This window comes from Solea solea, chromosome 18, assembly GCF_958295425.1.
Source record: "Solea solea chromosome 18, fSolSol10.1, whole genome shotgun sequence".
NCBI classification, from domain to species: Eukaryota; Metazoa; Chordata; class Actinopteri; order Pleuronectiformes; family Soleidae; genus Solea; species Solea solea.
The window spans coordinates 19,562,722-19,577,114 of NC_081151.1; the positions used below are offsets into that span (position 1 = coordinate 19,562,722).

The following is a 14,393-nucleotide window of genomic DNA, read 5'->3' on the forward strand; positions in this document are numbered from 1 at the left end:
ACTCTCTAATCTCCAGAATCAGACTCTAATCAGCCGGCTTTGTCCAGACAAAAAGGGGCCAACGTGAACCTAAGAGGACCCCGAGGACTCATCACTGTCTCCGCCGTAAAAGTGTAATTTGTGGACGGGACGTGTTCTTTCAAGTCAGTGGTATGGCTGAACGGTGAAGGAATCAAAACCAAAAATTTGATTGGAATCTAGCTTTTTACATTTTTCTTTTTGGCTTTATCTCGCCAGGAGCTGGATGTTATGCAATATAAATAATGTTTTAAAAGCATTACATTTTTATGACCCAATCTGTGCTGGGGAGGGGAGGGACAATCAGAGATTCTGTGGCCGATGAATCTTCATCCTACAAGTCCTGACCTTACAGTTCCTTTACACATCAGTTCGCCACCCTGCAGTCCTGTTATTATCTCAACCTCACCAGGTTCCTCCCGGCAGGCACAGATGGCAAGTCCATTCGTGTGCAAACCACAGATTGAGCTCCGATTGTCCCGATGACTGCCTTTGTCTTACAGTAACACCGCCTCCCTCCCCATGAGAAAAGGGGGCCAAGTGAGTAAGCTAATTCACATGTATTAATTAAGGCCCATAATGAGCCCAGCGTGACGCGGCATTTGAATGCATTCCTCTGGTATTGTGCAAACTCTGCGGAGCTCCACAGGTTTGCAGTGCCACCCGCTGAGAGGAGCCACGGATTGTTGATGTGGGGGCACGCGATTAGATAAAGGGACTTAAACACACACAGAAACAGGTCAGTGTACACAAGTTTCACCACCCCCGTCCCGCGCCCACACACACACACACACACACACAGGTGGGGTTGCAAATTTCCAAGTTGGAATTCAGGGGAATTAATGGAAATAAACTGGAAAATGAAATGGAAAAATTTAGGTTGGGCACATAAATATAGTTGCTAAAAAACTAAATTGTAGTTTAATCTTGGCTAAAACAATCAGATGTGATGTGAATACAGTTGAATATAATATGCTACAGCATACTGCAAAAAATGCTACATGCGGTATGCTACAGCATATAGCACAAATATATAAATGGCTCTAAAAAAACAAGTAAATATAACCACTGTAAGGGGGGAAATTACCTGAAAAAAAAGCCTTATTAAGAAAATAAGTCCCAAAAAATTGTGCAATTAGATAAATACACTGGATTTAAGTGAATTACACTACACTTCATTTTTTGCAGTGTATTCCTCAAACACAAGCACGGTGATTTCTAGAACAATTAAAGCTACTTTTTCCGAGCCCACAACACACATTTGAGCCAAAGGACGACATAAAGTCGAGTAAATGTTGATGATAGAATGAGGTAGATGATATTTCATCTATGGTGTTAAAGTTTAACAAGCAACTATTAAATCAAAATGTATCGCTATCTTACTGGTGAACCACATATGCTAAGTGTAAGCTAGCTAGCACCATTTCGTTAAAGAGGCTAGCTTATCATGGTGCTAGCTGCGCCGTTTCTTCTGCCTCCTGGGACACGGTTTTATATAACCACACAAGATTTCTTACATCAGCTGTAAAATGTTTTGAAGACCTTTCCAGCATGTTTTTATTAAACAGAAAAACGCCACGTATGCCGTCCAGTGTGTGGAGGCTAAAATTGACGGAAAGACTTCATGTTTTTGTTGTTCAGTGAAATAATTGATTGTTATTAACGATAGTAAAGTTCTACTTACAAATAAATCTGCGTCGTGGTTTTTTTAATTGCGTCCTTTTGCAACAATGTCTGCTTATGACAAAACAAAAAGGTGTATATTTATGTCGATATATGACTCCGTTTCTTTAAATTATCCCAAATTTCCAGTTGATTCTCATTAATTCCCATAATTCCTGTGGCAAGTTTCCCATTTGGAATATTTCCAAAATTCCCAAACATAAGTTTCCACCCCTAGATGCTGATTAGAGCTGAAACAATTACTCGATTAATCGATTATTAAATTAATCGTCAATTATTTCAATAATCAATTCATTGGTTTGAAGCTTTTTTCATGATTAAAACAACTAATTAAAAGTGACTTATTTTGGTTTGCGGACAAAACAAGACATTCGACAACATCATTTCCGGATTTTTAACGTTTTCTGCTTTCTCGAGAAAATAATCGACAGGTGAATCGATGATGAAAACCGTTGTTAGTTGCAGCCCGTGTGCTGATGAGTTATAAAATACAAATGTGAGCGACCAAAAGTAGAAACAATAGATTTATATCATTACAAATGGAAAAACTGTACAGTTACAATTAGTGAAGTATAAAAAAACACTGAAGTGAATTATTTTTCATTGAAAATAAAAAGTTTCACCCACAAGGTGCACGTTAAGCTATAAATGCACAATCATGTAAGAACATTTACATTTAATTTGACCGTATAATCATTTATGAACTAAAGCACTATTAACTATGAAGTTTACAAAAGTGTGTAAAACAGACTCTGGAATGGTTTCAGTCACGTGTGGGCGCTTCCCTGTTGACGTATAAATGCTTACATGCTTGTTGCCAGCTCGTACCACAGTGCGGCTAAGCCAGGAAACCGTGAGTGAAAAAAAAAACAACAAAAAAAAAACGGCCGCAACCTCAGCGCATTAACATCAAAGTGTATTTCTATAAGAGCTTGTTTTCTTTCCTCGTCCTCGGGCTTCAAACGCTGAGCTCCAGTGGCTGTTCTCATTACCTCTTTGGCTTAAAAAGTCCAAGTACATGGAGGAAAAACCAACACACATGGCAAATAAAGACAAGGTAGAAAAAAAAGAAGAAAAAAAATACATGTCAAGGGCACAAGGCTCTCCCTGCATAATTGTACCTGAAGGGAAATCCCTTTAAATAGTAGTTGGCAGAGCTGGCAGGCAGATCAAACAGTCAGTGAGCAGAAGCCCTATAAATACATCACATTCACTTGCCTCACTTCAAACGTCTCCTCCTCCTCCTCCTCCTCCTCCTCCTGCGCTTCTCCCGTGAACCCGCAGAGCTCACGAGGACGACACTATTTCTCATCTTAAGCGCAAAGATTTCAAGGTTCTTAGCTTCACATTCCCTCGACTACACGCCCCCCACCCGCGGTTCCTCGCGTCACACGGGCGACGCTTCGGGAGCTTTGGTTTTCTTCACGTACACCTCCGATGTCCCGTCAGGCACCAGGTGACTGAAGCTGCTCCTGAAAGAAGCCAGGAGGCGTCCTGTAACACACACACACACAACAAAAGAGAGGAAAAAAAAAAAGTTAAACCATGTTTAACACTTTGGCAACATCACTTAAATAACTTGTTCGGACTCGACTCCCTTAATCACTTAAAGGGTTTAAAAACTTAAGTTTACTCAGCAGTCCCAGTCATGTGACTTCACTAGCAGTGTTGACACATAATTATTATTTTTATTGTAGGAATAAAGCTGACTCGGTGGAAACCTCCCGACAATGGCCGCTCACTTTAACAGATGTTGTTTATCTTGAATTATCTACGTCGACTCTGAGATTTTAGACATTTCCTTTGCTATATGTTGGAAATGAAAGAGTGGTGTTATTTCGCGGCTCTACTAACCCGTCCACGTCGTGTGTCCCGTCAGAGTGAAGCTGCTGCACTGAGAGTGGGAGTTACAGATGTACGCGGCCTCTCGGGCGCTGGAGACCGACAGCACGCAGCCCTGCTGGCTGTACGACGGCCAGCAGCGGTACTCGGCGTTCCCGGACGTCCCCATTCCTCGGATCACGTTGTAGTCTAAGCGCAGGAGGAGGGAGAGAAACACAGTTTAATACAGATTTAAAAACTCTATGCTCAATTTAACCATTAAAGAACCAGAGAATGTCCCGTGAGGCAGTGCTTTTGTGCATTTTTCCAGAATAACTCCCAATATCTGGCAGTTATTTACAATTTACTTCATGTTAAAATACTGTTTTAACTATTTAAATTGAAGAAAAACAAAGGGGGTTTGTTTAGAAAGTGTTACATTTGAAATTGGAACAGTATGAAACGCGTTTACATTAACATTTTTTGAGTTTGTCACATGACTACGGTAACGCCAACGTGTCGGTGTTTAATTCCACTTTAACTTGCAAATTACGTTATTTTCCGGGAAAAAAAAAAATCTCAACTATTTACATGTTTTGTCTCAACGCAAATTTAAAACGAAACCCAAGAATATCACTTACACGTGAGCAAAACACAAAATACAAATACAAAAAAACAAGGGCTCGTTTATAAACCAATAACCATGTTAACATCTACTCTGGTCTTCGTTATCCCTCCGTTTGACACTAGCTTTAGTCTCCCGTGCCCAACATTTGTGTTCATTCATCATTATAACTCTCGCAGTCAGACTCCTGTTGCATCGGCTCGTAAATCATCTGCTACACATTAGCGGGAGCCATGAGAGAGCAGCGCGCACACACACATACACACACACACACAGGGATGCACAAAAGCCTGGTCTGTGAGTCCGTATGGAGGAGGCACTCTGTTACAAATTGTTAACCCTCCTAAATGGCAGGGGCTAGTGTGTGTAGGAGTATTGTTGGGAGGAAGCGGACACGAGGATCTACACTCCCCGACGTCTCGGCTACGTAGAGGATCCTTCTCCTGGGAGAGAGAGAGAGAGAACGAGGCCTTTTGAGGAGACAGAGAGCGGCTGCTGGCCTGGAGTGTTTGTGGAGACAGAGACGCGTACTGTAAATAGAGGACGTCTATGTGCAATCAGTCTGTGTGTCCAAATAATAAAGTATTTATATTCAGGGGAGTACTCGGGATTTCGATAAATGAACTTTTCTTTTTTAAAAAACAAAAGAACTCCCTGAGCTAAGAGTCTTGACTAGATTATTTGATCAAATCACGGATGATCTCAGCTGTGGAAAAGTTTCCTCCACATGTTCAATGAATCTCCATCTGTCAGCAATTTCAAATTAAAAGTGGGGACGAGATCAGCATCTTTTTTTTTCCCTTCTTCTTCTTCTTCTTCTTCTTCTTCCACACGCCGCCGCTCTTTGAGCTGCGTTGCCATTTGGCTTCTAGCGTTATATTTTGTGTATTTGGCTGCGATTCTGAGTTTGTTTATTAGCCCACGTGGGTTTTTAAGATATAATTGCATGAACGTTTGATTTGATTTTCTCCTGTTAAATCCTTTATAGCAACAGCTTTTTTTTGTTTGTTTGTTTCACATTCGGGGCACATCGGCTTCTTGTTCTCAGAGTTAGAAGAGAAGCTACTGCCACTCATTATATTAAATTAAATCAAATCAAATCAAATCAAATTAAATTTGCAGCTACAGTTCGCGGCCGACCGGAGGCCTGATTGAACAGTTCAGTTCTCCAATAAAGGCCGCGTCTAGACGGAAAACGCCGAACGTAAACAATCTTTTTTTTCCTCGCACGCCGCAGTACACATGCCAGGACTGCGAGTGGCGCTGTGACGTTAGACCAAAAACAGAGAAGAAAGACGTGGGGACGCGTTATGAAGAACAGAGCCAGAGGAAAGTTGGAAAGAAATGTTTCTTTCGACTTTACACGACTACTTGCGACAAATCTACCGACTTCCTGTCATAAACCTAGATGCACAATTCTGTATTTACTGCTGCTACTTCACTTAAACCCGTTCCTAAGGTTCCGCCGTTCCCTCCCACAGAGACATGTGACCTGAGACGTGAGACATTATGAGCGCCACAGATGTGGACAGAAACTGTCTTCAATGATCTGAACGGCAGATTTTTCTTATAGCACGCGGCGTCTCGCGCTTCGTTGCTCTGATTGGTTGCAGCTTTATCCACAAACGGCTAATAACGACCTTTGGGACTAAACAACGCGCTGATTACTGAAAGGTTTCGTAACCAAACCTCCATCACCTCTGAAGTAGAGCGTTCAGAGGAGAGTCTGTTTTTAACGTTGTGGCTGTTTCTTTCCTTTTAAACTAGCTTTAGTCATATTTTTTATACTTTATGCGAGTGGGTATTCTAATTTAATAGCTGTTGGCAGGAAAGCGAATCAGTCTGCGAGCATTAAATGATGAATAAAGTTAAAAAAGGTGAAATGAAAGTGAACTTTCAGAGGGGATTATGTCCTGGAGTGTTTTGGCCGGTAACACAATGTTCCTCCAGTCTTGTCGTTGACCTGTAAAACCCTAAATAAACGATCGAACATGTTCTTTTTTTTTCCAAATTCTGGACCGAGCCAAGCACGAATAATTATATTAACTGGCAACTTCCAGCTGCAGGAGGTTTTTTTGTTGTTTTTTTTCTCTCCCCGAGACAAAGTGTGTACGTGTCATCTCGTTTTCGACAGAAAGGTGAATGAATTAATATTTCCAAAGGTCAAACTATGAGCTCGACTTGGTGACGCTCAGACTAAACACAAAATGGGACCAGGGTTTGTGCTCGATGTGAAAAAAAACGACTTCTGTTCCAACAAACCCCCCCCAAGAATATGGCAAATGAAAATACACACACGTCACATCACACATACACACTCAGTAGCAGCAGCAGCAGCAGCAGCAGCAGGGGTGGCTCATGGCACCGACTTGGGAAACTAAAACATTCTCTCTCTCTCGACGTCAGCCTCGGCTCGCCCAGGCCTCCTTACCCTCAATCTGTGATTAAATTCACAAAGCGCTGCTACATAAACAGTCCTGCATCTGGGGGACGGAAAAATCTCACCGCAGGAACGCTGGGCCAGTCAGTCTGTTATTAATATTTCATGTGGCAGGAGGGGGCCGGAGGAAGGGAGGAGGGGTGGCAGTTAGGGAGGGAGGGAGGGAGGGAGGGAACGTTTAGCGGCTAAAACTGAAGCATTTTCTATCGTATGGAATTAGAAAATCAAAATACACAAATTGCGAATAAAATACAGATTGAATCATTCAAAAATATTGTATTTAAATTAGTTTGAAAATACACTTTTTGTTCAGAATCAGAATTTTCGTTTTTCCGATTTGCTCTTTGCACAGTTGTTTTCTTTGTTTGCGATTCTGACCATGGGCGGGCCTTAGGAAGCTGCCTGCTGATTGGCTACTGAGTTTTGGAGCGACCAGGAAGTAGTCAAGTATTCCCCCTCCGTCGACAGTTTAACTAACGTTGCAAAACTTACGATTATTTTGTCGGAGTTCCAGACGGACAGCGGCGCCAAAACTCGCTAGCCAATCGGCGGGCAGCTTCCTAAGGCCCGCCCATGTTCGGAAAGTGAGGGAGCGCTAATTTAAAAAGAGTGAATTCCCGATCATAGCAAACAAAAAGTGTATTTTCAAACAAATAAAAGACGATATTTTTGAATGATTAAAATCACTGTTATTTCCGATTTCGGTCGTTTCGCTTCTTAAAAAGTGTCGTTTGAAAATATCCACACAAATCCAAACCTTCATTTTTAAATCACCCTAAACAGGCGGAGCTCGATTTTTTTAATTGCAACTCTTGTTTTGTTAAGCGACTGCGGTTCGCGAGCCCGAGACATGCAGGATTAATCCCACTTTGTTGGTCTTGTCCATTCATTCCAGCTGCCTAATAAACCTGTCAAAACAGTCTGAGAGGGAGAAACACACCCCGCCTCCTTCCCTTCCCTTTTTTTTTTTCTTCTTAAAGATACATAATGGAAGGTGGAGTCGGCTTTCAGTGATTAAAAAAAAAGTATTTTGAGTACATGAGGGCCCACTGTACTTCATATAAAAAAAAAAAAAAGGAATTCCGTCAGCTCTTACCTCGGATTATTGATGGAGGCAGGTTGTCCAGGTGCAGGCCAGACTTGTAAAGGAGGAGGATGTGTTCAAAGGCCTCCAGTGTCTGATTGATGTCAGCTTTCAGCTCCCCTAGACGCACACACACACACGCACAATGCACCGAGTCAAACTCACCACAGGCGTAAAGTCATCCAGTATCGGTGATTTATCCTCCTACAACTACTGACGCTACTGTCTAACCCCCGCTGTGTGATCTCGACAGATAACAACATGTTTTTATTAGTGTTTCTAAAAAAATCTCATTAAAAAAACAGTGAAAACACTTAATTACACGACTCCCGATAACGGAGTGATTTACTTTCCTTTCCCCCGCCGGGAGTTAAGTGGCCTCGTCGTGTCACGACGGGCGTCCCCACTCACCTGTGGAGTTCATGATGTGGTCTACCAGGTGTGTGAGGCCGGGCGGAGCCTGGTGAGGCAGCAGGTAGGTGAAGAAATACCTGCGGCGAAAGCAGAGACAAGCTCACTGAGACGGGCGGGGAGAAAACAAGGCGAGCCCCGTCGGAGCACGACTTGTCTCGCGTCGGTGTTAAAACAAACACTTCATAAAGCTGTCAAAAAAAACCTTAAAGGGGAGATGCTCCTTTTTTTTTTCCCTCCCTACAACAGGAACTACTAATTTCTTTCAAACATCTCCACTTAAATGCACATTTTCAGCCACGTGTGACAGCTCAAAGGCTATATTTAAGCAATTATCCACATCACCACTGTCACTTCTCTCACCTGTAGGCGTTGTAGATGTTCCTCTTCTCGTTCAGGCCCTCGCAGACTCCGCGCGCCGAGCAGGGGAGGGTGAAGTTCCTGTGCGGGAACTGCAGCGTGCAGTCGGCGTCGCCGCGGCAGGCCGTCTCCTCGGCGCTGGCGTCGTCCAGGTCGGTGAGCTTGAGCTCGCCGGCCACGGTGACGAACTGCCGCGGCTGGAAGTCCAGCAGGGCCACGGAGCCCAGAGGGGACTGGGAGAGGAAGTGCAGGAGCCGCGCCAGGTCCAGACAAACCTGGCAGGAAAAGGGGACACACAAAACCTGATGATAAATACACCGTCAGACCCTTTAATTTAATGTTTTTTTTTGGCTTATTTGAACCATAAATGGAGTATTTTTCCAGGACAACTTTCAACTGCATGTTAAAATACTGTTTTGAGAATTTAAAGTGATGAAAAAACAAAAAGATTTAATTAAAAAAACAATTTTTGCCTTTGTGAATTCTTTCCCATTTCATTTTTGTCATCTTAGACTTCATTTTCCATAAATCATTAGGTTGAGGTATTAATTTTGACAGGAAAAACACCAAAAAATGACAAGAGAAAAGTTTTTCTTTGTTGGAAATTGTGCTTCATAAGTCATAAAACCGATGCTCGTTTCCTTAAAAGAATGAAAATAAATTCTTCTTCTGGTTCCTTTCATGTCTTTTTTCCCCTTGAACAATATAAATGAGTTTCATAATAAAAAAAACTTGCTTGTAAACCAGTTCAGACCACATTTGCGAGCCATTCCCTCGGCCTGTTTTTATAGCGCCCTTTAAATCCTATTATAAAAGCAGCGACGAGAGAAAATAAGTAGGCCACTAAAGGCAAAAGTGAAGGCATTAGCCGCGCACTGACGGAGCATGAAATGATCCGGTCCCCTCGCTGCAAACATAGCTGCAGCGTTAGGTCATGCCGCGAGTCTCCTGGACGTCACTACGGTGGGACCCGGGCGCTGTAGCAGCGGGGTTGGCTGAAACCAAACACCCCTGGATTACTGTAGCCTGCGCAGATGCAGCGTAGCTGAAAGGGGGGCTGAGAGGCTCCGGGGCCGGGGGGGGGGGTGAGATATTATGAACGGCTGTTTGAATGATGGAGCAGAAATGAGGCCCCGTGGTTGAGAATGACACTCATGGACTGTGACGTTCCTTTTTCCGCTAAATCCACAAAACAAAACAACGTGCACGCTCTGGTGTGTGTGTGTGTGTGTGTGTGTGTTGCCGCTCCACGTCCCCACTTACATACTTGGATCCCTGCAGTGTAAATCCAGCCTCTGTTGACTCCCACTGTGAGCATACCTGGGATGGGGGGGTTGTGTGTGTGTGTGTGAGACACATGACATTCCTAGCCTCCAGTGGATTAACTCCAGGACCCATCTCCATTTCAATCCCCGGCCTGATCAAATACTCTTGAGGGACAGATGTCAGACCTTCCAGGAGTTTCAAATGTCCATCTTCAGCAGCGCAGATAAAGGCAAGTGGGGCAATATGCACTTGTAACTTCAGCTCGTGTGTCACTAAAGGGGGGGGGACTTAATTTGAAACGATTAAATCGTCTTTTAACAAAAGGCCAGAGATGTTCGGAGGCTGACTTAGAGGCGGCTTAATCCTGTCATTTGCAGCTACCGATATTAGTCCGTAACAGTCATTTTAAAACAGACAAATGTTGTTCTCCCCAAAAAAGAAGAAATAAACAAATAAAGCATTTGATTTTTTTTTGATTGTATCGGATTTTTACATATTTATATGTGTCCGATATCCAATCCAGGGGATTTTGACCAGTATTGGACCAATACTGGTTACTGATAACGCTTTACCCTCCACGTGACCGTGCACTCACACACCTATGGTCACAATTCAGAGAGTCCAATTAGCCTAATCCCCAAATCTGCATGTCTTTGGACTGTGGGAGGAAACCGGAAAACCCGGAGAAAACCCACGTACACACGGGGAAGGCCCTCGTTCCAACCGACCCATACTCCTGCAGACACAGGCGGTAAGAACAACTCTCTGGCTGGCAGAGTTCTTCTGGAAAACAAAAAAGCTGGATTCAAAATGAATGAGCGGCGGAACGTCTCCGACTAAACTCAAGCCAGTCCAGTTGTTCTCTCTACACTCGTGGACGACGTCCAGCTCCCTAATCTTTCAACCTTTTCTTGGTTGTGCCAGGAGGAGCAGCGCGGACTTCCGCGTGCATGATGAGCACCATGTGTGCGGGAGTGTGTGTGGATACGAGAGAGGTTCAGAGTAGAAGGAAACGTGGCTTACCCTGAATCTGTCCTCCCAGGGGCTCTGGAGCAACTGGATCATCTGTAGTGGATTCCCCTGCTCCAGAATGACTGCGACTCTCCCCCTCTCTCCTCCCTGGCCTCTTGCATTTCCTGCACAGTGACCCTTGAGCTGTGGAGTGGAGAGAGGAGAGGAACGGTCATTAAAAGAAGAAGAAGAAGAAGAAGAAGAAGAAGAATAAAAAGAAAATGTGTTTTTAACTCTATGATAATTACACGTTGTGTGTGTGCGGGGAAAAGTGAGAGGACGTGATGTTCTGCCAGCCCTCACTTTTAGCTCAAGACTTGTGACAATAAAAATCACATTACGGCTAACCGGGGAATGCGGTGCGCTTGGATCGGGCCGTTGGTCACGCAGTGCTGTCACGCGTGTCCGCTGGACGCCCATCTGTTGACTTCCAAACTGGTTTCTAAATTGGGCCGTAACGACTTGAGTGAGCGAACGCTGGAGGGTTTCAGATGCAACCGTGGATAGCAGAGAGGACAGAGGCACATTGTCGGCTCCTGCCAAACTGGACCCGAAAGGTCAGGACGGGGTCACTGAATTTAATTTAATTACATGGGAAAGTCCCGCAGGGCCGAGCGGGGCCTTTCTTTCACTTCACTTTACTTTGCTGTGTCTGAGACAAAGGAAAATATGAGCAGCGGAGCATGGATTATGGAAAACATTAGTAATAGTGTTTCCAGAGGTAAGACGTGGGCAGTCGTCGCTGATGGAGCACACACACTCCTCAAACTCTGTCGTCAAATACACTCTGGAGGACTAACTTTATATTTTTAATCATAAATGAAAGAAATGTAAAATGTGTTGTGACTTTGTTTTGGATGATTTTAAATATGCTTTTTTGGAGGTTATGTTTACGTAATCCAGGGTTTAAATTCAAAGTTTGTTTATTTAAATGTTCACATTTGGGTCCTGTTTTAAAAAAGGGATTTTATTTGACTTTATTACAACACGAGCTCAGTGCCAATTCAGTTGAGACACGAGTCAGAGTCAGACTGAATCAAAGTATCAAAATCGCGATACTTGTAGAATTGCATAAATCACGATACAAATAAAATCGGCACCCTAATATCGTGTTAAATTCAAATCATGGCTCATAAATCACATGGTTTACAGAGGGGAAAACAAAGAGGGGGGGACGGACACTTCACCTTTATGACATTTGGATGCCGCAGCCTCTGCAACAGCACGATTTCTTTCTGCAGCTTGTAGGACACGAGCTCCCTGCAGCCCGGCGCGTCTTTAAAGTCCTCCACGCACTTCCCCATGTCTATCCCCTGCTCGTTGACGAGCTTCAGGGCCACGGGTTGACCTCCGGCCAGATTCACTTTCACCACCAGCTTGGTGTATCCAGAGCCGAGGATCTCCACCGCCTGCATGTCCACCAGAGAGTCGCAGCCCATTCCATCCAAGTGCGCTTCCCTGGAGCCGTGCGTGATCTCGTCCCACAGATTATAATCCACATCAAGTTGTGGGGAAAGTAGAGTCCCAACTGATGGCGCGCTGTCCTCGTCCTCGTTATTATCATTATTATTATTATCAGATTTTTTCTCATGAAGTAAAAGCAGCGGAATGATCTCTTTGCGCCTCTCGTTGATTTGGTGAATCAACGCCCCGCGGAGCAGCGACAGCTCCTCCTCATCAGCAGCGGCAACAGTCGCGTTGGAAAAGTGCGATGTTCTGGCTCCGAACTGCTGCACGCTGCTGATCAACAGTGACACGAGGATCGAGAGAACCACGAACGCCAGCAGCGCAGCCGCGCGTAAAGAGTTGGCCATCATCGTGGCACAGCTGTTGCCGCCGCCGCCGCTGCTGCAGAAAACGCGCACGGCCGCAGGCTCCGACCACCGCTGACTCCAAGTGGAAGAACTCCTCCAGACTTTAGTGCCCAAGAAGAAGAAGAAGCAGCAGCAGCGGCGCAGCAGCTCCTTGTTTCCACCTCCCAGGCAACTCCCTCTAGAGGTGTGTCCTGCGCGCTCGTAACTTTACACCCGCCGCGCAGCTTAGCAGGAGAGCTCGACCTCATGTTGTCACTCACTCCGCGCGCTAAAACGCCTCCCGCAGCTGATCCAAGGATCTAAATCAATTACGCCGACTGATAATAATCCAATTAAGCGCTTTTATTTCAAACAAAGAGAAACACTTTTTTTTAAATTTGATTTTAAATGTGTGTAAAAAATGTTTTTAAATATTTCGTTGATTCACATTTAGATTATAAAACAACGTGGATGTTATCAGGTTATTATCTAAACAGCTGTCTTTTTTTTTTACAGATTGAGGGGAAATCTGCTGCCACCTGCACTATCTGCCCAACAGGTGGCAGCAAAAGTCCTTTCAGTTTCTCCCAGTGCAACATCAATGCCTCCCTTTGTTGCCAGCTGTCTGCTTGTGAGCAGCATAACTCGGGACAGATGTTGGTGAACATGTGTGGGGATGTAGGTTATGGCCCTGACGTGAGGTAGAGGGCGGTTAGTAGTGGTTAGCACTGTTGCCTCACAGCAAGAAGGTGCTGGGTTTGATTCCTGGTTAGAGAAATTCTGCGTCTGCGTGAGGTTTCCTCCATCATCAAATCATGTTAGAAGATCAGGCCTCCATCTGACCTCGACATTTTATTGTGCAATTTCGGTTGTATAATGACATTAAAGCGTATATGATTTGATTTTGATGTAAAACAGTGGCCTTTGGCAGAGGCTTGTGTGTTTCTCTAGCTTTTAAGGCCCAGAGTGTGCGACTTAGTGACATCTAATGGTGAGACTGCAGATTGCAACAAGCGCCCTTCCCTTTCCCAAGCACATCAGGGAAATACGGCTGTACAAGATGGAAGAGCCTTGTCTAAAGTAGATTAAAAAGCTTAATCCTTTAACTTTGCGTTCAAGTAGTTGCGCGGCGGTTTTGTGCTATCGGAAAAATTCCAACGGAAGCTGCGAAAGTTGCCACGTCAAAGCCAGCGTGTGGTTATTGGGGTAATTTCACTCGTGCTGTTGCAGGAAGACAGTGAATCAGCGTCTTTTTCCACCAGAGAGGTGTACATAGATTGTTTGGACTGTTTCTGGACATTAAAATTTAACACACAAAATCTGGTGTTCATGTTTTTTCTCAATAAAACTATTCATTTCATTGTTAATACACTATTCTGACATGCAGTAAATTGTAAATAACTGCCAGATATTGAAAGTTATTGTGGAAAAATGGACACACAGGACATTTTCTGGCCCTTTTATGGTTAAAATAAGAAAAAAAAAGTCCCTTAGGAGTTAAGGGGTTAATCAAACAATTTCAGGGAGGAGATTCCAGGGATTTGGGATCTCAAAGAAACTCACAATTTAACATGACTTCAGAACAGGCATCGAGGCGGACTGCCGTCAGTTAATAGCTATTGAGGGAATCAACTCTTTATGGGTATTAGGGAAAAAAAATGTTCTAAAAGATGATTATATAACAATTTATAAGAAAAACACATTTATTTTTAGTGTTTAGGGTTACAGTTAGTTAACCCTAACCCGCTGCTGATTGGTCCAATGGCGCGGTGTAGCTGAACCTCGCTGATTGGCTGAGAGAAGTCACCGACTTTCCAACCTCACTGTGTCGCATAGCCCAGGTGCCATTTTGGATAGCCACGGAAGTTACCGTTTATAGTC

General features: G+C 44.0%; 1 protein-coding gene across 1 annotated transcript; it reads right to left on the bottom strand.

Annotated features, from left to right (window-relative positions):
* Positions 1 to 2,212: 2,212 nt before the first annotated feature.
* pkdccb (protein kinase domain containing, cytoplasmic b) lies at positions 2,213 to 12,694 on the bottom strand. Its single transcript, XM_058615987.1, has 7 exons — positions 11,907 to 12,694; positions 10,732 to 10,863; positions 8,446 to 8,717; positions 8,083 to 8,162; positions 7,684 to 7,791; positions 3,556 to 3,732; positions 2,213 to 3,195 (listed from the first exon to the last, which is right to left on the bottom strand). The coding sequence occupies exons 1-7, from the start codon at positions 12,534 to 12,536 to the stop codon at positions 3,089 to 3,091; spliced, it is 1,506 nt and encodes a 501-aa protein (XP_058471970.1). The 5' UTR covers positions 12,537 to 12,694; the 3' UTR covers positions 2,213 to 3,088.
* Between the last annotated feature and the right edge of the window lie 1,699 nt (positions 12,695 to 14,393).